The sequence below is a fragment of the Scyliorhinus torazame genome, chromosome 3 (genome assembly GCF_047496885.1).
Source record: "Scyliorhinus torazame isolate Kashiwa2021f chromosome 3, sScyTor2.1, whole genome shotgun sequence".
Classification (NCBI taxonomy): domain Eukaryota; kingdom Metazoa; phylum Chordata; class Chondrichthyes; order Carcharhiniformes; family Scyliorhinidae; genus Scyliorhinus; species Scyliorhinus torazame.
In genome coordinates this window covers 357,200,836-357,226,975 of record NC_092709.1, presented here as the reverse complement: position 1 = coordinate 357,226,975, position 26,140 = coordinate 357,200,836, and the positions used below count along the sequence as shown (strand labels likewise).

Here is a 26,140-nt window from a genome sequence, read left to right as displayed (position 1 = left end):
AGCACCCGGAGGAAACCCACGCAGACACGGGGAGAACGTGCAGACTCCGCACAGACAGTGACCCAAGCCGGGAATCGAACCTGGGTCCCTGGAGCTGTGAAGCCACAGTGCTAACCACATTCCTTTTACCATGTTTATATACACATTATTACACAGCAAAAAAATTAGTTTTCCATTTTGTTGTTGCAACACGAGGCGCCCCTCCTTAAATACATTTAGCAATTTCTTGGAGCAGGCATTTGTTTTTGTAAAACAGTGTGATAATCGGTGACATGTATCAACCCATCGGATCTTTGAAATCTCCCTTCTTTCTATCATTGCCTTTTGCTTGCTCGACCTATCCTTAGGGCTGGATTCTCCCACCCCATCCGCCGCAAGAATGCCACGGGCAAGCCGCGTAGAATGGAGAACTCTTGGCCTCGGGTGGGATTCTCCGGTTGCCGAGCGGTCGGGGCCGGCGAATCCCGCCCTTAGCCTTTTTTCAGTGACACGTTTTATTGAACGGACATTATCCACAAGGATTGGTTATCAATATAGAATTCTATGGGTAGACCTTTCTCCCCTTGCCCCTTGCCTCATATTTCTGTCAATGTATTGGATGAGTAAACCCCTATATCTATGGCTTCAACCAATGCCGGGGTTTCTGCAGCTAAAGTACTTTTCGCTACCTTTTTTAATTCCTTGGCTGCCCAAGCCAAAGAGCAACATTTGTCATTCTTCGCCACCAAAAATACGATGAACCGAGCAGTGCTCGAAAACTCACCCCAAAGATCGACATCTGAAGCATTGCTGAAGGTTCCCAACTTCATATCACCTGGTTCTGGGAACTGGAGCATACATTTCTCCCAGTTTAGTTCCTTTAAAGTTTTGTTTGCTCTCCGAGCTTGGTCTGCTGGTGCCTGCTTCATCATGGCACTCAGCTCCCACGCATCATAACTGGCATCGGGACCTGGCAGAGGTTTGTTGGTTCAATGTCACTCCTGGCTTGCTTTGCTTAATCTTTAAACCTCTGTGTTTAAAAGCTCCTGAAGCCTGGTGTCCAACCTTGAACTCAATCTTGATTTTAGCCATGTTGAAATTCAACTGACTTCCCCACAGAAAATCACCCATGTACATAGTAAAGATTCCAGCTAGTCTCTCCTATTTATACCAAATGAACGTTGCAGGATCTGCTTTTAACTAGAAGCAACCCATTTTCAACAAGACTGACCTCACAGAAAAATACCATATTTTACTAGGGGGCATAGGTTTAAGGTGCCAGGGGCAAGGTTTAGAGGAGATGTACGAGGCAAGTTTTTTACGCAGAGGGTAGTGGGTGCCTGGAACTCACTACCGGAGGAGGTGGTGGAAGCAGGGACGATAGGGACATTTAAGGGGCATCTTGACAAATACATGAATAGGATGGGAACAGAGGGATATGGACCCAGGAAGTGTAGAAGATTGTAGTTTAGTCGGGCAGCATGGTCGGCACGGGCTTGGAGGGCCGAAGGGCCTGTTCCTGTGCTGTACTTTTCTTTGTTCTTTGTTCTTTGTTCATAGTCTTGATGCAACATTCAATCCATAAACACACTGACTTAATTTCCACAATTTTCCTTCTATATTGGAGGCTTCTTTAGGGGGTTTCAAAAGTACTTCTCTTTGAAATAACTCACTTTGCAAATACACTGCCACAATATCTTTCGATCTGCACTCCCAGGAGTATGTTGCCAAAATGGCCATAATGATCTTCCCAGGACAGCACGGCAGCATTGTGGTTAGCACAATTGCTTCACAGCTCCAGGGTCCCAGGTTCGATTCCGGCTTGGGTCACTGTCTGTGCGGAGTCTGCACATCCTCCCCGTGTGTGTGTGGGTTTCCTCCAGGTGCTCCGGTTTCCTCCCACAGTCCAAAGATGTGCAGGTTAGGTGGATTGGCCGTGATAAATTGCCCTTAGTGTCCAAAACTGCCCTTAGTGTTGGGTGGGGTTACTGGGTTATGGGGATAGGGTGGAGGTGTGGACCTTGGGTAGGGTGCTCTTTCCAAGAGCCGGTGCAGACTCGATGGGCCGAATGGCCTCCTTCTGCACTGTAAATTCTATGAAAAGTTTACCTTCCCTGCTGTAGGAGGATCCACTCGGATATTTTAATGCCCAACTCTTTCCTCAAAACCCGGGAGATCAGTGTGGCTTTAGCCTCCTATGTCCTCCGATATATTGGCAACCACGAAAATTTTTCGATTTTGGGAGCTTCTACTTATCGTGTCAGTCCTAATTTGTTCTGTTTCTGGTCAAACTGCCACCTCTGACCGGCCCCTTCCCCCTTTCTGGGCTGCTGCTACATGATCTTTCCCGCGTGTGATCAGATTCCTGTCTGCATTTCCAGGACCTTTTCCTGGTATCTAAGCCCCTTTCTGATTCACTGTCAGAGTGTATAAATTCCATCTGCCATTTCTCCGCCCGATTTTGCAGCCTATCTATATCCTGTTGTATTCTCTGACAATCCTCATCACTATCCTCAACTCCTGCAATCTTAGTATCATCCACAAACTTGCTAATCAGACCCGCTACGTTTCCTTCCAAGTCATTTATATACATTTCAAAGAGCAGAGGTCCCAGTATTGGTGCCTACGGAACAGCACTGGTTACAGACCTCCATTCGGAAAAACACCCTTCCACTGCTACCCTCTGTCTTCTATGGCCCAGCCAGTTCTGGATCCATCCAGCTAGTTCACCCCTGACCCCATGTGACCTAATCTCTAGCACCAGCCTGCCATGAGGGACCTTGTCAAATGCTTTAATAAAGTCCGTGTAGACAACATCCACAGCCCTTCCCTCGTCAATCATTTTTGTCACCTCCTCAAAAAATTCAATCAAATTAGTGAGACATGACCTCCCTCGTACAAAACCATCCTGTCTGTCGCTAATAAGACCGTTCACTTCCAAATGTGCATAGATCCTATCTCTGAGAATCTTTTCCAACAATTTCACTATCACTATCCTTTTTTTAAAATAAATTTAGAGTACCCAATTCATTTTCCAATTAAGGGGCAATTTAGCGTGGTCAATCCACCTACCCTGCACATCTTTGGGTTGTGGGGGTGAAACCAACACAGACACTGGGAGAATGTGCAAACTCCACACGGCCAGTGACCCAGAGCCGGGATCGAACCTGGGACCTCGGCGCCGTGAGGTCGCAGGGCTAACCCACTGCGCACCATGCTGCCCTAGCTCATTATCACTATCCTGGACATTTACCCAATGTTTATGTTAACCAATGGCCTCTCCTGTTCTTCCCATGATAGTGGCGTCCCTCCACACATTGGCCTCTTCTGACATGCATGTTACCTTGTTCCTACTTTGGGTAGTTCTGAATAAATAGCCTTATTATCCCGCACTTCACTGTTATTTTGTTAGTATTACTCAATTCTTTATTTGCCATAGTCGGTTCCTCATAATGTCCTTTATGTCCATATGTGAGGTACACGGTGTCTCTGAATTCTCCGTGTCTTGTTCAGAGCCTGTAACAGTATAGTCCGTGCGAATTAGCTTCAAAGTATGCGCGCTGACAGCTTGATCCCTGTCTTGTACAATTAATAATTTTCTCTCACTGCCAATCCCTTTGCCAGGGCCTTTCTATCCTGTCCCCACTTGTCTTTTGTACCATACCAGGACTCCCGGTCTGACTGTACTCCTGATGGCCTGATGCGGTGACGTAAGGCTCACTGAGCTTTCTCTGAAACTGCAAGCTTTAATGAAAGCCTTTCTGCTTGCATGCAAAGCACTCAGAGGACCATGAAAAGTTGAAGCAGCGTTAATTCCTTCTCTCGCAGGGGGAGCGTCTGATAGCAACGACTCCCCCCCCCCCACCCCCTCACCCCCCCCCCCCCCCCCCCCCCACCCCCCCACCCCCCACCCCCCTTCCACTTCCCATGCCAACACCATTCCTAATTTGCAATCTGGTCGATCCACCAATATTTTCTGTAACATGTCATCTTTCATTGCATACAAACCATTGCTGAACCGGCTCTCCACCCGTAGTGTGCCTAACTAGGATGTTCGCATTTTCACACATGGGCAGCAAGGTGGCACAGTGGTTATCACTGCTGCCTCACACGCTGAGGACCCGGGTTCGATCCCGGCTCTGGGTCACTGTCCGTGTGTAGTTTGCACATTCTCCCCGTGTCTGGGTGGGTCTCATCCCCACAACCCAAAGATGTGCAGGGTAGATGGATTGGCCACGTTAAATTGCCCCTTAATTGGAAAAAAATAATTGGGTACTGTAAACTTTTTTTAAAAAACATTTTCGCACATGTTTTCTCAACTTGCCCGAATACCTTTAGTGATTCATTCACATACACACCCAGGTCTCGATTGGATCTGAAACCAAAGAGAAAATGCTGGAAAATCTCAGCAGGTCTGGCAGCATCTGTAGGGAGAGAAAAGAGCCGACGTTTCGAGTCCAGGTGGCCCTTTGTCAAAGCCCTGTTGGATCTGTGGGATTTGTTTATTGTCACATATACCGAGGTACAGTGAAAAGTATTGTTCTGCATACAGTCCAGGCAGATCATTCCATACAGGAAAAAAAAATAGGGCATACATAAATACACAATGTAAATACACAATGCAAATACACAATGCAAATACACAATGTAAATACACAGTGCAAATACACAATGCAAATACACAATGCAAATACACAATGTAAATACACAGTGCAAATACACAATGTAAATACACAATGAAAATACACAATGTAAATACACAGTACAAATACACAATGCAAATACACAATGTAAATACACAATGCAAATACACAATGCAAATACACAATGTAAATACACAATGTAAATACACAATGTAAATACACAATGCAAATACACAATGCAAATACACAATGTAAATACACAATGTAAATACACAGTGCAAATACACAATGTAAATACACAATGAAAATACACAATGTAAATACACAGTGCAAATACACAATGCAAATACACAATGTAAATACACAATGCAAATACACAATGCAAATACACAATGTAAATACACAATGCAAATATACAATGCAAATACACAATGCAAATACACACTGCAAATACACAATGTAAATACACAATGCAAATACACAATGCAAATACACAATGCAAATACACAATGCAAATACATAATGCAAATACACAATGAAATACACAATGCAAATACACACTGCAAATACACAATGTAAATACACAATGCAAATACACAATGCAAATACACAATGCAAATACACAATGCAAATACACAATGTAAATACACAAAGCAAATACACAATGTAAATACACAATGCAAATACACAATGTAAATACACAATGCAAATACACAATGCAAATACACAATGTAAATACACAATGTATAGCTCCCTCTGCTCCTCCAAACCCTTCACAATTGTAGCCTTAATTTTATTCTGTCTCTCCATGTTCTTCCTGCCAAAATGAATCATTTTACACTTTTTTAACTTAAACTTCATCTGCCACCTGCTGGCTCATAGATTTTCACAGTAACTTAATTGCACTGTCAATGTAAGCCTATTTGTGACGATAATAAAGATTATTATTATGTTAACTCTGTTTCTCTGTCCTCAAGATGCTGCCAGACTTGAGTTGGTCCAGCATTTTTCTAAACGTTAGATGTTAAAACTGGTGATGCTACAGCACAGGATTATGTGAATGTTAATCAGTGGAAACACCATGTGATAAACAGATCTGAGCAATCTCAGCTCTCTGATTCTGCCACAATGAGGGGATGGGATCCAGGGCCATTTGGCAAATTGGATCCCAAATTGGCTCAGTGGCAGGAAGCAGAGGGTGATGGTTGAAGGTTGTTTCTGTGATAGGAAGCCTGGGTCCAGTGGTATACCACAGGGATCACTTCTGGGTCCCTTGCTGTTTGGGTTCTATATCAATAATCAAGATGGGAATGTTGGAGGTGCGATCAGTATGTTCGCAGATGACACAGAAATTGAGGGTGCGGTAAATAGTGAGGAGGAAAGCCTTAGATTATAGGATGATATAGACGGGCTGGTCAGATGGGCAGAACAGGGGCAAATGGAATTTAATCTTGAAAGGTGTGAGGTGATGCATTTTGGGAAGACTAACAAGGCAAGGGAATACATAATGAACAATAGGATGTGCGGAAGTACAACGGAGGAGAGGGATCTTGGAGTGCAATTCCATTGATCCCTGAAGGCAGCAGGACAGGTAGATCAGGTGGTTAAACAGGCATATGGGATACTTGCCTTTATTCGCCAAGGCGTAAAATAGGGAGGTTCTGATGGAGCTGTATAAAACACTGGTGAGGTCACAGCTAGAGCACTGTGTGCAGTTCTGGTCACCACGCTGTAGGAAGGATGTGATTGCACTGGAGAGGGTGCAGAGGAGATTCACCAGGATGTTGCCTGGACTGGAGCGTTTCAGCTATGGAGAGAGACTGGATGGGCTGGGGTTGTTTTCCCTGGAGCAGAAGGCCAATAACTGGGGGAAGAGATTTAAGGTAAGGGGCAGGAGGTGTAGAGGGGATTTGAGGAAAACCTTTCGCCCAGAGGGTGGTTTGAATCTGGAACTCGCTGCCTGAAAGGGTGGTAGAAACGGGAACCCTCACAGCATTTGAGAAATATTCAGATGAGCACTTGAAATGCCGCAGCAAACAAGGCTACGCACCAAGTGCTGGAAGATGGGATTAGAATTAGTGCTTGATGTCCAGCACAGGCGCAATGGGCCGAAGGGCCTCTTTCTGGCTGTAAAACTCTGAGACAGCGGCAGCAGTGTGTACCATTCATTTCAGCAACCTAGCATGCCTCCTTCGGCACCTTCCTGTATGTGACCTCTACCAACTACACTGAGAAGAGCAACCAGGGAACACCTCCACCTGTAAGTCCCCTTCGAAGACACGCATCACCCTGGCTTCGAACTATATAATCATCCCGTTACTGTTCCTGGGCCAATACCCTGGAAGTCCTTCCCTAACAGCACTTTTCATGTCTTGAAACCAGGTGGACTGCGCTTCAAGAAGCCAATTCATCAGCAGCTTCCCAGGAACATTAGGTAACAACAAGGAATGCTGGCCTCAGTGATACTTACATCGCGCGAAAGAATAAAGAAGAGATTTAATGTGCCTCCAACAAACTTATCACCTTGGAGTTCACTGGGAAAAGAAGCTGCATGAAATAACCAGCAAGTGGATGGAGGAACATTGAAAATAGGAACAGGAAGAGGCGATTTGTCCCTTGGAGCCTGCTCTGTCATTCATTGTGATCATGGCTGATCATCCAACTCAATAGCCTAATCCCGCTTTCCCCCATATCCTTCGATCCCCTTCACTCCAAGTGCTATATCTGACTGCTTCTTGAAAATGTACAATGTTTTGGCCTCAACTACTTCCTGTGGTAACGAATTCCACAGGCTCACCCTTCTCTGGGTGAAGAAATGTCTCCTCATCTCTGTCCTAAATGGTCTTCCCCGTTTCCGCAGACTGTGACCCCTGGTTCTGGACACCCCCACCATCGGGAACATCCTTCCAATCTGAGTGATCAGTGCTAACAATGAAGTCTTCAGGAGTTTGACTTCTTGGCCATTCTTCCTCGACAAGGGCAGTGTGGTAACCACAGTCCACAAGGAGTGGGAAAAATAGAAGGAAGCACAGGTGCTCACCTTGTTTACTCCTCCAGAATTTTGATCTGAACATATGCTGCCCAAGACTGACAAACCTCCAAGGCCATCATCAAAACCTCTACCTCTGCAAAAGAAAAATCAAGATTTACAGAGAATATTTTGACTGTGCAGCTCTCAAACCTACCATCACTGATATATTGACTATTCTATATCTGGTAATGCACAACAAGACTGGATTCATTAAGACTTCATGGTAACGGCACCTCTAGATAGCAAGGATCATGAGATGATAGAATTTCACATACAGTTTGAAGGAGGGAAGAGTGGGTCCAAGACAAATGTTTTAAATGTAAATAAAGGATGTTCTGAGGGTATGACGGTAAAGCTGAGGGAGAGGGGGAAAGAGAGGGAGTGTGACAGACAGCAGTCCCCAATGCATCAAAGAACATAGAACATACAGTGCAGAAGGAGGCCATTCGGCCCATCGAGTCTGCACCGACCCACTTAAGCCCTCACTTCAACCCAATCCCCATAACCCAATAACCCCTCCTAACCATTTTTTGGACATAAGAGCAATTTAACATAGCCAATCCACCTAACCTGCACGTCTTTGGACTGTGGGAGGAAACCGGAGCACCCGGAGGAAGCCCACGCAGACACGGGGAGAATGTGCAGACTCCGCACAGACAGCGACCCAAGCCGGGAATCGAACCTGGGACCCTGGCGCTGTGAAGCCACAGTGCTAACCACTTGTGCTACCGTGCTGCCCAAACAGGAGAGATGTGTGAGAGAGAGCAGATCTCGGAAACGTAAAAGAAACGTGAGAGAGGCTGAGAATGGATGAACCCAGAGTAGTCAGCTGAAGATACATTCCAAAATCCAAAAGGAAATGGCAAGGCATGGGAGGAATATAGTATTGGGGACAGAGACAAGCAGAGTGCTACAGGAAGTGACAAAGAGTTTAACAAAACTCAATGAATAAAGTCACTGTAGGGAATAGAAAGTAAATTTTAAAATGTCCTTTACTTGAATGTACAAAGCATATGCAATAAGATAGATGAACTAATGAGACAAATAGAAGTAAATCATTTTGATCTAACGGCATTACCGGGACATGGGGCAGGAATTTATGGTTCTGCCCATTGTAAGGGTAATTCTTTCCTATTCCCTCATTTCCCCGTACTTTTATTTTTACGTTATCATTTTTGATCCCTGGATGATTAATGGGCATGCACCTGTAACCAGCAGAGAGAATGCAGAATTCTGGAGTTACCGGAGATAACACTCTGCTAGAGTCTCTGCTGGTTTAAACAGGAGCTTCAGACCTTTTGGCCCCAGACAGAGCGACGAGGGTGGGTCTCGGTTTGACTGATTGGCTGGTGGCCGGTGAATTGGCCCAAAAGGTTGTACTCTGCCCGGTAACAGGGGGTGATTGGATCCTATCCCAGTGGGATGGTCCTCAGAGACCTCAGCCACACAAAGACAATGATCTGCTCCCTCTCCTGAAAGTTGCACATTTCATTCTAAATCTTGTTAGAAATAAACAGTAATGGTGTTTAAATTTTAAAAAACTGGTGAGTGTAACTACTGGACAGCCAAGGGCCAAGGACTATGGGTATTTGTATTAGAATTAGGGGTTAATTCACTTGTGTTGTGACTCTGGGTCAAGGGGACTGAAATTGACCGTGTACTAGCCCAGGTTGTAACACTACAGCACTTGTAATTGTGGCCAGGATGGGAAACCATTGCGGGAGTGTGGATGTCAACTGTTCCCTGACACACCTAACAGGAAGAGGATAGTCATTTAGGATAAATATTAAGCCCCAGTTTTACCCATTTTATTTCAACACTCTCATAACCTCAGGTCATCTCAAAACATAACAGTTTACAAAACAGCATAACACAGCATAATTCACTTTACTAGATTAAACACTTTAACTGATTTAATTAATACATTTTTCAAGACAGTGTCCAAGGACAGGGCAGGATCCATAGCAACAGCGTGGCGCGACAAGGTAACATGAAGGCTCTATTGTTATAACAGCGGAGTCAGCAAAAGACCAGTTCAAACTGGTCTTGATAACAGCACAATATCGCAGTCTTTAACATACACAAGTATGCAGATACCAAACAATTAGAACTAATGTTGTATATTAAAGATCATAGATCATAGAATTTACAGTGCAGAAGGAGGCCATTCGGCCCATCGAGTCTGCACCGGCTCTTGGAAAGAACACCCTACCCAAGGTCAACACCTCCGCCCTATCCCCATAACCCAGTAGCCCCACCCAACACTAAGGGCAATTTATCACGGCCAATCCACCTAACCTGCACATCTTTGGTCTGTGGGAGGAAACCGGAGCACCCGGAGGAAACCCACGCACACACGGGGAGGACGTGCAGACTTCGCACAGACAGTGACCCAAGCTGGAATCGAACCCTGGAGCTGTGAAGCAATTGTGCTATCCACAATGCTACCGTGCTGCCGCAAGATGGATGGCTTGCCGTCAAATCAGATGTGTTGGAGTCTAACCCAAACCATTAGGATTATATTGGGATGTGATTAGATGGCTTAACACAGATATGAAACAGGATAGCTGTAAGTTTCGTTCCGCCAGTTTTAGTTGAAGCTGGGCTGGATCATTAGCTGAATTTTTTTCTCTCTTTTTCTTGAATCATCGATACTTTGATCTGAACTATTCACTGTCTCCCTGTATTCATATTTCATTTTCAGACTTTGACTTTTAAAGTTATTGCGAGCCGTTTGCCTAAGCAAGAAGATCATTTCTGTGATTCTTTGAAAGCTCCAAATTGTCTACGAATTGCCTTTTAAATGACTTTCGGTTGTAATCAATAGAAGACAAATAAAACAGTTCTTATTTGCACCTGAGAAGTTTTAACTTAAATTTCTACTGAGTTCCAGTAATCGCAAAGTGCTGCTGAAACTGAATGGTAGATCTATCAGGGAGCAGAAATGTCAATGTCCCATCAGCATAAAAGCAGGTTTGGTCATCCGTCCCAGATCTCAGTGGTGGCTTCCCATGTCGGGACAACACATTCAGTAACATTAGCTTGTCAGGAATGCTCTTTATGAAAGCAGCTGACTGGAATTCCATCCCCACCATACCTCCAAAGATCACACAGACATCAAATTAGACCAGTGGGATTCAGAATCGGACATAACAGCCACACTTCACTGGTGAGCTCAGGAACCTCCACCGACCTTGTATCATGCAGCAGTCAGCACCATATTGTCTTCAGCGGGGGGGGGAGCAGAGGCAAGGGTCTATGGACCATCCCAGCGGTAAGGCGTGGGGGGGGGGGGGGGGGGATTTGTAATGTGCTGCAGGGCAAGGGCTTGACAGGGAGAAGACAAGACAGAGGCAGCGGAAGGGGATTAAGGGCAAGGCATGAGTGGGGTGGGGAGGAAGGGGGTCCCAGAAGGAAAAACAGTAAAACGGGAAAATAAGTATCCAGTGGTAGGATCCCAAATGGGAACCCAACTATTTATAGTTAGTAAAACTGCGAGAAAAGCTCACTGCTCCACAGGAGTGATAACAACGACCAACAGGTATCTTTTAGGTTTAAAAAAATGTTAATTTAAACACAGAATTAACCGCATTAACAACGGAGAAACGGCTTTACAGTTAACAGTGTTATGGGCCAGGGTTTAGAGAACCTGTAGAAGCCAGGTATTTCGAATACAACTAGTATAGGTAAAAGATAGCTGTTTGTGCATAAATATTAGGCCCCAGTTTTAAATACCCATTTATACAGCATAATTCACTTTTACTGAAGTCCGTTGTTCTGGCAAATGCATATTTTCAGAGACAGTGTGACATTAAAACAGCACAGTTGCAAGATAATTTGACACTGCTTGTGCTAATTGTCAAGGCCAAGGGACTGAATACACAGCAACATGAAGGCACCATTGTTCACAATGCAGATAACAGCTGGGTCAGAAAAGCTGATGTTGCACATTGAAGATGGACGGCTTGCCATCAAATCAAATGTGTTGGAGTCTAACCCAAACCAATTAGGATTATATTGGGGTGTGATTAGATGTCTTAAGACAGATATGAAAGTGTATAACTGAAAAGTTTCCGCCCGCCATTTTAGTGTTGTGCTGTGTTGTCTTTGTGTTGTCTTTTGGTGTTGTCTGTCCTTAATTTCTGTCAGTCTAACAGTCTGTGTCAGTGATGTTAGTCCACTTTTGACTTTGAGTTTGAGTTTAGCTGAAGATTAGCTTTCTCTCTCTCTTCATGTTTCATTGCCAGACTTTGACCTTTTAAAAGTTACTTTCGAGCTGTCTGCCTAAGCAAAGAAAGATAATGTCTGTAATTCTCTGAAAGCTTCGAATTGTCTACGAATTGCCTTTTAAATGACTTTCAAATTGTAATCAAGCGACTACAAATAAAACAATTCTTTTTGGCACCTGAGAAGTTTTAACTGAAATTTCTGCTGAGTTCCAGTATTCGCAAAGTGCGACTGATAACCGAATAGCAGAGATAATATAAATTCCTTCAACTTTACACAGTCGAATAATACAAGGAATCGAACAACTTAACACAGTCTACAAATATTACAAATCTTACAACTTGTCGTATTGCGCCAGGACTTGATTCATCAACTAAGCTTCCCCCAAACTTGGCGTAGTTCGACAGGTTAAGATCCCATAAATTACAGATTCCTATAGAACCCTAAAGTGTATCATGGAGTTCACCTGACCCACAACCTTTAATAGATTGTGGTATGGGGAGCACACAGACCACTCTACAGGTGTGGTACAGCAGAAAATTGACCAGTGGTTTTTAAAACAAAACAATGTTTATTCTATGAACTCAAGTTAACCTTTCTGAAACAAACAGTGAACATCTTAGCAACCAGTAAATCAAATACACCCCCCAAAGAATACAACACTAAGTAACCTGTGTGCTGTTCTTTTAACGTCCAAAAACTAACCTCTAAACAGAAGCACATCAGGTTTTACTTTCAATACTGAAATCATTTATAATTCTGAATTCACCAAATGATTAAGATAGTCTTTGGATGGCAGACTTCAGATGCAGCACCCTGAAAAACACAGACACACCCAAGCTCTTCTTAATCTGAAACTCAAAAAGCAGAAGTGGAGCTCAGCTCCGCCCACACTCTGACATCACTCCAGTAACATGAGCAGCTCCATTTCTTAAAGGTACATTTCTTAAACACCCATTTCTTAAAGGGTACTCTCACATGACAACAGTTGCAACAGGATTTCAGTGGAAGCAGGAACTTTAACTTACGTTACAACCCCCTGGGATCATGGCCAGTCAATTCCAGTCCCTCTTGACTCGGAGTCACAACACAAGTGAATTAACCAATATTTTTAAATAAAATACCCGAAGCCTTTGGCCAATGACTGCCCAAAGTCACCAGGTTTGTAAATTTAAACATGATTACTGTTTATTAATAACAAGAACGATAATGAGATAGGCAGAAAATACAACTAGTTAACTATTATCTCATTCCTAATCCCCCACTTTGACTTGCCCCCAACCAGTACAAGATAAACAAACACAGAGGGGAACAGAGGGGTGAAAATAACAAGTAAAAGGAAAAGATAAAGGGCGGGATTCTCCGACCCCCCCACCGGGTCGGAGAATCGCCGGGGGCTGGCGTGAATCCCGCCCCCGTCGTGTCCCGAATTCTCCGTCACCAGAGATTCGGCGGGGGCGGGAGTCGCGCCGGTCGGCGGGCCCAGCCCCAGCGATTCTCCGGCCCGCAATGGGCCGAAGTCCCGCCGCTGTCATCCCTCTCCAGCCGGCGTGGATGAAACCACCTCTTGAACGGCGGGACAAGGCGGTGCAGGCAGGCTCCGGGGTCCTGGGGGGGACGCGGGACGATCTGGCCCCGGGGGGTGCCCTCACGGTGTCCTGGCCCACGACCGGGGCCCACCGATCCGCGGGCGGGCCTGTGCCGTGGGGGCACTCTTTTTCTTCCGCCTTCACCATGGTCTTCACTATGGCGGAGGCGGAAGAGACCCCCTCCCCTGTGCATGCACGGGGATGGCGCAGCAGCTACTGACGCTCCCGCGCATGCGTTGCCCGGCGAAGACCTTTCGGCGCCGGCTGGCGTGGCGCCAAAGGCCTTTCCCGCCAGCCGGCGGAGCGGAAACCACTCCGGCGCGGGCCTAGCCCCTCAAGGTGAGGGCTTGGCCTCTAAAGGTGCGGAGACTTCCACACCTTTGGGGCGGCCCGATGCCTGAGTGGTTCCCACCACTCCATTACGCCGGGACCCCCGCCCGGGTAGGGGAGAATGCCGCCCATGTCTTTGTTTCATATGTTTGTTTCTAGAACACTGTCCTTCAAACCAGGCTTTCAGATTGAGATTTCTGCTTTCCAGACTGCAATGCTTTTCACTGCGGATTCATTCAGGTGTCTGCAGTTTCCGAAATACAGCAGCTTTTCCGGAGACAATTCGAGAGAGAGAGAGAGAGAGGGGGAGAGAGAGGGAGAGCAGGTCCTTTTCCTGAGTGTCCAGGGACCCAACTCCACTTTCCTTAGGCCTCTAGAAATCATCCCACTCAGGCAGGATCCTATCACCACCTGTCACTGGGCAGAATAAGGCCTTTTGGCCAATTAATTGGCCACCCATCTCTCGGGTTCCACAAAGTCTGAGTCCTGTTATCCAAAGCTAGCAAAACATACTGTGTTGCAACTTACTGAATCCCTCATTTTCTCTGAAATGAAATGAAATCAAATGAAAATCGCTTATTGTCACAAGTAGGCTTCAAATGAAGTTACTGTGAAAAGCCCCTAGTCGCCACATTCCGGCGCCTGTTCGGGGAGGCTGGTACGGGAATTGAACCCGCGCTGCTGGCCTGCCTTGGTCTGCTTTAAAAGCCAGCGATTTAGCCCAGAGTGCTAAACCAGCCCCATGTCTGCTGCTTGATGTCCAATAAGCATCCGTGGGTCAAAATGATAATGGTAAAAAATAAAGAATGGGAAAATAAGGGAATCAACAGAAAGGCCCTGACACTTTCTTCCGAAATCTGCCACTATATTCCAATTAAGCAAATCAATATATTTTAAAAACCACTTGTGAATAAAGTTAACAGCTACTTGTTTTTCTCTGTGCAGAAACTTTGGAGAAGGTGCCATTCAGAGCCCAAACCAAAACACCTCTGTTCAGATTAAGATCCCAGGAAGAACTAACTTTTTCAGACAGACGGGCTTCTCCCCTTAATGACATCACCTGTGTCATAGTGCAGTGGGATCTGAGTCATTAAAGGGTTTCAAGAAGGATTTAATATATTTCTGATTTTAGAAAAAGGGTTAAAGGGATATGGGGAACAGGTAGGGAGGTGGATTTGAAAATGAAATGAAAAGAAAATCGCTTATTGTCACAAGTAGGCTTCAAATGAAGTTACTGTGAAAAGCCCCTAGTCGCCATTTGAGACCAGGACCAGGAAGAGATCAGCCATGATCTGGTTGAATGGCGGGAGCAGGCTCGAAGAGCTGAATCGCCGACTTCTGTACCTATCCTTATGTTCCTAAGTGCGGATATAGATAGGTTAGGAAATTGGGCCAAGATTGGGCAGATGGAGTTTAATGTTGATAATGTGAGGTTATCCATTTTGGCCGAAAAAATAGAAAGGCAAATTATTATCTCAATGGAAAGCAAATCCAAGATGTGGCTGGGCAGAGGGATCTGGGCGTCCATGTTCATGAATCGCAGAGAGTCAGTGTGCAGGTACACATGGAATTAAGAAGGCAAATGGAATGTTAGCGTTTATTGCAAAAGGACTTTTTATCAAAAATATATCTATCTCTTTCTTTAAAACATTTAATGACTCAGATTCCACCGCACTATGGGGGCAGCGAGTTCCACAAATTCACCACCCACTCCGAGAAGTAGTTCCTCCTCATCTCAGTTCTAAATCTACCACCATTCAACCTAAATCCATGGTCCACCTTTGCTTTATCAATCCCTTTTCGTATTTTATATCCTCGATCAGATCCCCTCTCATCCTTGTAAACCCAAACTGTTTCGTCTCTCCTCATACGTCAACCTTTTCACTCCCGGAATCAATCTGGTGACCCTCCCCTGAACTGCCTCCAATGCCACCACATCCCTCCTCAAATAAGGAGACCAAAACTGGGCACAATACTCCAGATGTGGTCTCACCAACACCCTATACAATTGCAACAACACTTCTCTACTTTTATACTCCAGTCCTTTTGCAATAAACGCTAACATTCCATTTGCCTTTTTAATTATGTGCTGTACCTGCATACCGACTTTCTGTGATTCATGAACAAAGACACACGCATCCCTCTGCCCAGACACATCTTGAATCTGCTTTCCATTGAGATAATAATTTGCCTTTCTATTTTTTTGACCAAAATGGATAACCTCACACTGATCCACATTAAACTCCATCTGCCAAATTTTACCCCAATCTCCTAGCTTATTTATCCCGACCCGCTGCTTTCTGTCAGTCAGCCAATCCCCAATCCAATCTAGCACTCTACGCCCAATCCCCTGCGATCTCCCCTTCTGGATAAATCTTTTATGTGCACCTTGTCAAAAGCCTTCTGGAAGTTTAGATATATCACATCCACAGGTTTCCCATTATCCACCTTGCTGGCCATACCCTCAAAGAACTTGAGCAAGTTTACCAAGCATGACTTGCCCCTCATAAAACCACGCTGACAATGGTGGATTGAGATTCGTCTTTCCAAATGTTCAGTCATCTCCTCCTTAATGATTGATTCCAGCAACTTCCCCACCACAGGGGCCAAGCTAACCGGTCTATAATCTCCTATCTTTTGCTTCTCTCCCTTTTTGAATCAGGGCATCACATTAGCGTGTTTCCAATCCACTGGGACCCTTCCGGAATCCAGGGAATTCTGAAATATCATAACCAATGCATCCACTTTCGCTACTGCCATCTCCTTTAATGCCCTAGGTTGCAGGCCATCGGGTCCCGGAGACTTATCTGCCCTTAATCCCATCAGTTTATTCAATACCGTCTCCCTAGAGATGGTTCCTCTTATAGAAGCTTTTGGTATCAGTGTTTATATTGTCGGCTAGTTTCCTTTAAACATAAACAATATTCGATTGGATAGCTACCTATAAACAAGTAAATGGTTCTCCAGATCTATTAGTAGAACGCTTCAGCTGCAAAATTGATGATGCCCTCAGTTTTACAACCCCTTAATCACAGCTTTAGCAGAAATACTGTCTGTATGCATCATCACCCAGATTTTAATAACATTACTGCAAAAAATTAAAATACGACAATTTCTTAGATTCAGCACACCTGGTCAAATTGTTTTGTCTTTATTGGGAGTGTGACTGGGGAAGGTTGCACTCAGAAACATGACTGTGCCCTATCCCGCTCTCAAGCGAGATTAATCCCAAATCGTGCCACTAACGGATCTCCTTATAATAACCCCAGTGTCCGAAGTGTGGCCATTTCCCAGAGACATAAAGAATCAAAGTGGACACACGGTAGAGCCTGAGCTTTGAACCTTGGCTCTAGCAGGGTCAGAGATGGTAACCACCAGCACCCCCCTTAAATAATCTCATTCCCTCATTGAACATTTCCCCTTGTGTGTATTCCAAGGAATATGGGCGGGATTCTCCGATCACCGACACCAAATCACGTTCGCCGATCAGCTGGAGAATCCCCGTTCTGGCGGAATGGGAGGCGTCGCCGTTTTTGCGATGCTCCGCCCCCTCAAAAATGCCACACACCGTTTGGACGCCTCAGGACGTCACCTGAGGCCCTCCCCTGATGCTCCGCCCTCGATGGGCCGAGTCCCCGACGGCGTGGGACATCCTTCAGGGACCTCGCATGGCGGCTATGCTCTGAGTCCAGTGCCTCCAGAGTCGGACTGGTTCCTCTGTTGGGAGGGTCTTGACGGGGGAGCTGGGGGAACTGGTGTGGGGGGGGGGGGGTTTGGCCCGGGGGTGGCGAGGCTGGTCGCTGGGGCGCAGTTTATGGAAGGCCGGGCCCGCTCGCGGATGGCGGCATGGTGCATGGCGTGGCCTCTGTAGGCCGCCGGCGTGCGGGTAAAGCCGGGGGCTTTCCGCTGCTCGGCAGCTGCCCCCCGCCCACCGGATGGATGTAGCTGCAGGATCGGAGACTCCAGCCCGTAATCTGAGAATGCACTGGATGAGGATCACGATGTTTCGGATAGAGGCAGCACAGCTTGAGAACTGGCAAAGCAATCTCACCGCACTCGACTGTGTTCCGCCAGGGTCCCTCAGCTCCTGACCTCATTACAGCCTTGGTTCCAACATGGACAAAAGAGCTGAATGCCGTAGGTGAGGGGAGAGTGACTGCCCTCAACACCAAGGCAGCATTTGACCGAGTGTGGCATCAAGGAGCCCTCGCTAAACTGGAGTCAATGGGAATCAGGGGAAACTCTCCGCTGGTTGGAGTCATACCCGGCACAAAGGAAGAAGGTTGCGGTGGTTGGAGGTCAATTATCTCAGCTCCAGGACATCACTGCAGGAGTTCCTCAGGATAGTGTCCTCGGCCCAACCATCTTCAGCTGCTCCATCAATGACCTCCCTTCCATCATAAGGTCAGAAGTGGGGATGTTTGCGGATGACTGCACAATGTTCAGCACCATTCGCGACTCCTCAGATAATGAAGCAGTCCGCGTCCAAATGCAGCAAGACCTGGACAATATCCAGGCTCGGGCTGACAAGGGGCAAGTTACATTCACACCACAAGTATCAGGCAATGACCATTTCCCCAAAAGAGAGATTCGAACCATCGCCCCTTGACATTCAATGGCATTACCATCGCTGAATCTCCCACAATCAACATCCTGAGGGTTACCATTGATCAGAAACTGAACTGGACTAGCCACTTTCATACTGTGGCTACTAGGGCAGATCAAAGGTCAGGAATCCTTTGGCGAGTAACTCACCTCCTGACCCCACAAAGCCTGTCCACCATCGACAAGGCACAAGTCAGGAGTGTAATGGAATACTCTCCACTTGCCTGGATGAGTGCAGCTCCAACAACACTCAAGGAGTTCGACACCATCCAGGACAAAGCAGCCCCGCTTGATTGCTCCCCTTCCACAAACATTCAAACCCTCCACCACCGACGAACAGTGTGTACACCACCGTGTGTACCATCTACAAGATGCACTGCAGGAACTCACCAAGGTTCCTTAGGCAGCACTTTCCAAACCCACGACCACTACCATCGAGAAGGACAAGAGCAGCAGATACCGGGGAACCCCACCACCTGGAGGTTCCCCTCCAAGTCACCCACCACCCTGACTTGGGAATATATCGGCCGTTCCTTCACTGTCGCTGGGGCAACATCCTGGAGCTCCCGCGCTAACAGCACAGTGGGTGTACCTGGTTCAAGAAGGCAGCTCACCCCCACCTTCTGAAGGGCAACTAGGGACAGGAATAAAGATGGCCTCGTCAATGACACCCACATCCCGTAAATTACTTCTTAAACAGTGGTAGTTTGATGGAAACATGTTGGGACGGGTACTCACGTGATGAGATGGGCGTTGTCATTGTGCATTCTTTTCAGAAGGTTATCAAACCTCCAAGTCATGAAATGACTGAGGGTAATTGTGGCACTCCTGGTGACAGGGACTTGGTCAGTGGTCCACACCTCAATTCCAATCAGAGAGATGCGAAGGTTAAAGGGTCTGAAGTACTGCAGAAAAAGGAATGTGTTGGGAGGTCAGGTGACTGATCCAAAACTGACTGTCCCAAACGGATACAAGACCGAATTGAAATAAACTGCATTCGGACGGCACGGTAACACAGTGGTTAGCACAGTTGCTTCACAGCTCCAGGGTCCCGGGTTCGATTCCCGGCTTGGGTCACTGTCTGTGCGGAGTCTGCACGTCCTCCCCGTGTCTGCGTGGGTTTCCTCCGGGTGCTCCGGTTTCCTCCCACAGTCCAAAGATGTGCAGGTTGGGTGGATTGGCCGCGGTAAATTGCCCCTTAGTGTCCAAAAAGGTTAGGTGGGGTTACTGGGTTACGGGGATAGGGTGGAGGCGTAACGTTAAGTAGGGTGCTCTTTCCAAGGGCTGGTGCAGACTCGATGGGCCGAATGGCCTCCTTCTGCACTGTAAATTCTATGAATGTTGCAATAGCACCAAATGCACAATAGCGGCAGAGAAAGAGGAGCCACGTTTGTTGCAATGAGCTCAGCAGTACAGTGCACGGCCCTGCCAGCGAGGGTTGGCTATCACAGCACAATGTAATCTTGCTGGATGTCTCTGCGACAGGTTAAAGTTTCAACATCTGTCAAAGGTGGGAGTACGGGATTGGGATGCACTGGGAGATATTGCACATCTGGCAGGTGCACAAAGCACAGAGCAGGGAGGTTATGATGGAGCTGTATAAAACACTCGTTCAGTCACAGCTCGAGCACCGAGTGCTGTTCTGGTCGCCGCACTATCGGAAAGAGATAGGAAAGAACTTTTCCCCATAGTTGCGGAGAAATAACCAGGGAGGAAGGATCGAAGTTAAGGAGCAGGAGGGTTAGAGGGGATTGGAGGAAAAAGCTTCTCACCGGGAGGGTATTGGGAGTCTGCAACTCGCTGCCTGAAAGGGTGGGAGAGGCGGGAACCCTCACAACATTTAAGAAGCATTTAGATAATCGCTTGACACAGCACAGCGTACAAGGCCAGGGACCAAGTGCTGGACAATGGGATTCAAATCGGTAGGTGCTTGATGGTCAGTATACACACACTGGGCCGAAGGGCCTCTTTCTGCCACGTAAATCACTCTGACTCTGAGGGAGCAGTGCAGAGCAGGAGAGGGAGAGAGAGCACAGCGCAGAGAGAGAGAGACAACACAGTGCAGAGAGAGCGAGAGAGAGAGACAGCACAGTGCGGAGAGAGAGAGAGACAGCACAGTGCGTAGAGAGAGAGCACAGCGCAGAGAGAGCGAGAGAGACAGCGCAGAGAGAGAGAGACAGCACAGTGCAGAGAGAGAGAGACAGCACAGTGCAGAGAGAGAGACAGCACAGTGCAGAGAGAGAGAGACAGCACAGCGCAGAGAGAGAGAGACAGCACAGCGCAGAGAGAGAGAGACAGCACAGCGCAGAGAGAGAGAGACAGCACAGCGCAGAGAGAGAGAGACAGCACAGCGCAGAGAGAGAGAGACAGCACAGCGCAGAGAGAGAGACAGCACAGCGCAGAGAGAGAGAGACAGCACAGCGCAGAGAGAGAGACAGCACAGCGCAGAGAGAGAGAGACAGCACAGCGCAGAGAGAGCGAGACAGCACAGTGCAGAGAGAGAGACAGCACAGCGCGGAGAGAGAGAGACAGCACAGCGCGGAGAGAGAGAGAGACAGCACAGTGCGGAGAGAGAGAGACAGCACAGTGCAGAGAGAGAGACAGCACAGCGCAGAGAGAGCGAGACAGCACAGTGCAGAGAGAGAGACAGCACAGTGCAGAGAGAGAGAGACAGCACAGCGCAGAGAGAGAGACAGCACAGTGCGGAGAGAGAGAGACAGCACAGCGCAGAGAGAGAGAGACAGCACAGTGCGGAGAGAGCGAGAGAGCACAGCGCAGAGAGAGAGAGACAGCACAGTGCAGAGAGAGAGAGACAGCACAGCGCAGAGAGAGAGAGACAGCACAGCGCAGAGAGAGAGAGACAGCACAGTGCGGAGAGAGCGAGAGAGCACAGCGCAGAGAGAGAGACAGCACAGTGCAGAGAGAGCGAGAGAGCACAGCGCAGAGAGAGAGACAGCACAGTGCAGAGAGAGAGAGACAGCACAGTGCAGAGAGAGAGAGACAGCACAGTGCAGAGAGAGAGAGACAGCACAGCGCAGAGAGAGAGAGACAGCACAGTGCAGAGAGAGCAGGAGAGAGAGAGACAGCACAGTGCAGAGAGAGAGAGACAGCACAGTGCAGAGAGAGCGAGAGAGCACAGCGCAGAGAGAGAGACAGCACAGTGCGGAGAGAGAGAGACAGCACAGTGCGGGGAGAGAGAGACAGCACAGTGCGGAGAGAGAGAGACAGCACCGTGCGGAGAGAGAGACAGCACAGCGCGGAGAGAGAGAGACAGCACAACGCGGAGAGAGAGAGACAGCACAGCGCGGAGAGAGAGAGACAGCACAACGCGGAGAGAGAGTGACAGCACAGTGCAGAGAGAGAGACAGCACAGCGCGGAGAGAGAGAGACAGCACAGCGCGGAGAGAGAGAGACAGCACCGTGCGGAGAGAGAGAGACAGCACCGTGCGGAGAGAGAGACAGCACAGTGCGGAGAGAGAGAGACAGCACAATGCGGAGAGAGAGAGACAGCACAGTGCGGAGAGAGATAGACAGCACCGTGCGGAGAGAGAGACAGCACAGTGCGGAGAGAGAGACAGCACAGTGCGGAGAGAGAGAGACAGCACCGTGCGGAGAGAGAGACAGCACAGTGCGGAGAGAGAGAGACAGCACAGTGCAGAAATAGAGAGACAGCACAGTGCGGAGAGACAGCACAGTGCCTAGAGAGAGAGACAGCACCGTGCGGAGAGAGAGACAGCACAGTGCGGAGAGAGAGAGACAGCACAGTGCAGAGAGAGAGAGACAGCACAGTGCGGAGAGAGTAGGAGAGAGACAGCACAGCGCGGAGAGAGAGAGACAGCACAGTGCGGAGAGATAGAGACAGCACAGCGCGGAGAGAGAGAGACAGCACAGCGCGGAGAGAGAGAGACAGCACAGTGCGGAGAGAGAGACAGACAGAGCACAGTGCGGAGAGAGAGACACAGCACAGTGTGGAGCTAGAGAGAGACAGAGCACAGTGCGCAGAGAGAGAGACAGCACAGCGCGGAGAGAGAGAGACAGCACAGTGCAGAGAAGAGAGACAGCACAGTGAGGAGAGACAGAGACAGCACAGCGCGGAGAGAGAGACAGCACAGTGCGGAAACAGAGAGACAGCACAGCGCGGAGAGAGAGACAGACAGAGCACAGTGCAGAGAAGAGAGAGAGCACAGTGCGGAGAGACAGAGACAGCACAGCGCGGAGAGAGACAGCACAGTGCGGAGAGAGAGAGACAGCACAGCGCGGAGAGAGAGAGACAGCACAGTGCGGAGAGAGAGAGACAGCACAGTGCGGAGAGAGAGAGACAGCACAGCGCGCAGAGAGAGAGACAGCAGAGTGCGGAGAGAGAGAGACAGCACAGTGCAGAGAGAGAGACAGCACAGCGCGCAGAGAGAGAGAGACAGCACAGCGCAGAGAGAGAGACAGCACAGCGCAGAGAGAGAGAGACAGCACAGCGCAGAGAGAGAGACAGCACAGTGCGGAGAGAGAGAGACAGCACAGTGCGGAGAGAGAGACAGCACAGTGCGGAGAGAGAGACAGCACAGTGCGGAGAGAGCAGGAGAGAGACAGCACAGTGCGGAGAGAGAGAAAGCACAGCGCGGAGAGAGAGAGACAGCACAGTGCAGAGAGAGAGACAGCACAGCGCGGAGAGAGAGAGACAGCACAGTGCAGAGAGAGGGACAGCACAGCGCGGAGAGAGAGAGACAGCACCGTGCAGAGAGAGAGAGACAGCACAGTGCGGAGAGAGAGACAGCACAGTGCGGAGAGAGCAGGAGAGAGACAGCACAGTGCGGAGAGAGAGACAGCACAGCGCGGAGAGAGAGAGACAGCACAGTGCAGAGAGAGAGACAGCACAGCGCGGAGAGAGAGAGACAGCACAGTGCAGAGAGAGGGACAGCACAGCGCGGAGAGAGAGAGACAGCACCGTGCAGAGAGAGAGAGACAGCACAGTGCGGAGAGAGCAGGAGAGAGACTGCACAGTGCGGAGAGAGAGAGACAGCACAGTGCAGAGAGAGAGAGACAGCACAGTGCGGAGAGAGAGAGACAGCACAGCGCGGAGAGAGAGAGACAGCACAGTGCGGAGAGAGAGAGACAGCACAGTGCGGAGAGAGAGAGACAGCACAGCGCGCAGAGAGAGAGACAGCACAGTGCGGAGAGAGAGAGACAGCACAGTGCAGAGAGAGAGACAGCACAGCGCGCAGAGAGAGAGACAGCACAGTGCGGAGAGAGAGACAGCACAGTGCGGAGAGAGAGACAGCACAGTGCGGAGAGAGCAGGAGAGAGACAGCACAGTGCGGAGAGAGAGACAGCACAGCGCGGAGAGAGGGAGACAGCACAGTGCAGAGAGAGAGACAGCACAGCGCGGAGAGAGAGAGACAGCACAGTGCAGAGAGAGGGACAGCACAGCGCGGAGAGAGAGAGACAGCACAGCGCGGAGAGAGCAGGAGAGAGAGACAGCACAGTGCGGAGAGAGAGAAAGAAAGCCCAGCGCGGAGAGAGAGAGACAGCACAGCGCGGAGAGAGCAGGAGAGAGACAGAACAGTGCGGAGAGAGAGAGACAGCACAGCGCGGAGAGAGCAGGAGAGAGACAGCACAGTGCGGAGAGAGAGAGACAGAGCACAGTGCGGAGAGAGCAGGAGAGAGAGACAGCACAGTGCGGAGAGAGAGACAGAGCACAGTCCGGAGAGAGCAGGAGAGAGAGACAGCACAGTGCGGAGAGACAGAGACAGCACAGCGCGGAGAGAGAGACAGCACAGTGCGGAGAGAGAGAGACAGCACAGCGCGGAGAGAGAGAGACAGCACAGTGCGGAGAGAGAGAGACAGCACAGTGCGGAGAGAGAGAGACAGCACAGTGCGGGGAGAGAGAGACAGCACAGTGCGGAGAGAGAGAGACAGCACCGTGCGGAGAGAGAGACAGCACAGCGCGGAGAGAGAGAGACAGCACAACGCGGAGAGAGAGAGACAGCACAGCGCGGAGAGAGAGAGACAGCACAACGCGGAGAGAGAGTGACAGCACAGTGCAGAGATAGAGACAGCACAGCGCGGAGAGAGAGAGACAGCACAGCGCGGAGAGAGAGAGACAGCACCGTGCGGAGAGAGAGAGACAGCACCGTGCGGAGAGAGAGACAGCACAGTGCGGAGAGAGAGAGACAGCACAATGCGGAGAGAGAGAGACAGCACAGTGCGGAGAGAGATAGACAGCACCGTGCGGAGAGAGAGACAGCACAGTGCGGAGAGAGAGACAGCACAGTGCGGAGAGAGAGAGACAGCACCGTGCGGAGAGAGAGACAGCACAGTGCGGAGAGAGAGAGACAGCACAGTGCAGAAAGAGAGAGACAGCACAGTGCGGAGAGACAGCACAGTGCCGAGAGAGAGAGACAGCACCGTGCGGAGAGAGAGACAGCACAGTGCGGAGAGAGAGAGACAGCACAGTGCAGAGAGAGAGAGACAGCACAGTGCGGAGAGAGTAGGAGAGAGACAGCACAGCGCGGAGAGAGAGAGACAGCACAGTGCGGAGAGATAGAGACAGCACAGCGCGGAGAGAGAGAGACAGCACAGCGCGGAGAGAGAGAGACAGCACAGTGCGGAGAGAGAGACAGACAGAGCACAGTGCGGAGAGAGAGACACAGCACAGTGTGGAGCTAGAGAGAGACAGAGCACAGTGCGCAGAGAGAGAGACAGCACAGCGCGGAGAGAGAGAGACAGCACAGTGCAGAGAAGAGAGACAGCACAGTGCGGAGAGAGAGACAGCACAGTGCGGAGAGAGCAGGAGAGAGACAGCACAGTGCGGAGAGAGAGACAGCACAGCGCGGAGAGAGAGAGACAGCACAGTGCAGAGAGAGAGACAGCACAGCGCGGAGAGAGAGAGACAGCACAGTGCAGAGAGAGGGACAGCACAGCGCGGAGAGAGAGAGACAGCACCGTGCAGAGAGAGAGAGACAGCACAGTGCGGAGAGAGCAGGAGAGAGACTGCACAGTGCGGAGAGAGAGAGACAGCACAGTGCAGAGAGAGAGAGACAGCACAGTGCGGAGAGAGAGAGACAGCACAGCGCGGAGAGAGAGAGACAGCACAGTGCGGAGAGAGAGAGACAGCACAGTGCGGAGAGAGAGAGACAGCACAGCGCGCAGAGAGAGAGACAGCACAGTGCGGAGAGAGAGAGACAGCACAGTGCAGAGAGAGAGACAGCACAGCGCGCAGAGAGAGAGACAGCACAGTGCGGAGAGAGAGACAGCACAGTGCGGAGAGAGAGACAGCACAGTGCGGAGAGAGCAGGAGAGAGACAGCACAGTGCGGAGAGAGAGACAGCACAGCGCGGAGAGAGGGAGACAGCACAGTGCAGAGAGAGAGACAGCACAGCGCGGAGAGAGAGAGACAGCACAGTGCAGAGAGAGGGACAGCACAGCGCGGAGAGAGAGAGACAGCACAGCGCGGAGAGAGCAGGAGAGAGAGACAGCACAGTGCGGAGAGAGAGAAAGAAAGCCCAGCGCGGAGAGAGAGAGACAGCACAGCGCGGAGAGAGCAGGAGAGAGACAGAACAGTGCGGAGAGAGAGAGACAGCACAGCGCGGAGAGAGCAGGAGAGAGACAGCACAGTGCGGAGAGAGAGAGACAGAGCACAGTGCGGAGAGAGCAGGAGAGAGAGACAGCACAGTGCGGAGAGAGAGACAGAGCACAGTCCGGAGAGAGCAGGAGAGAGAGACAGCACAGTGCGGAGAGACAGA

General features: G+C 49.2%; 1 protein-coding gene across 1 annotated transcript in view; it reads right to left on the bottom strand.

The window, feature by feature from the left end:
* Window positions 1-26,140, bottom strand: part of LOC140409366 (disintegrin and metalloproteinase domain-containing protein 12-like) — a 572,650-nt gene that overhangs the window by 355,095 nt on the left and 191,415 nt on the right. Inside the window, exons 9-10 of the mRNA XM_072497805.1 lie at window positions 19,143-19,309; window positions 7,663-7,747 (exon numbers count right to left, since the gene is read on the bottom strand). Coding sequence (XP_072353906.1) covers window positions 7,663-7,747; window positions 19,143-19,309 — 252 coding nt within the window. The remainder of the gene's footprint in view (window positions 1-7,662; window positions 7,748-19,142; window positions 19,310-26,140) is intronic.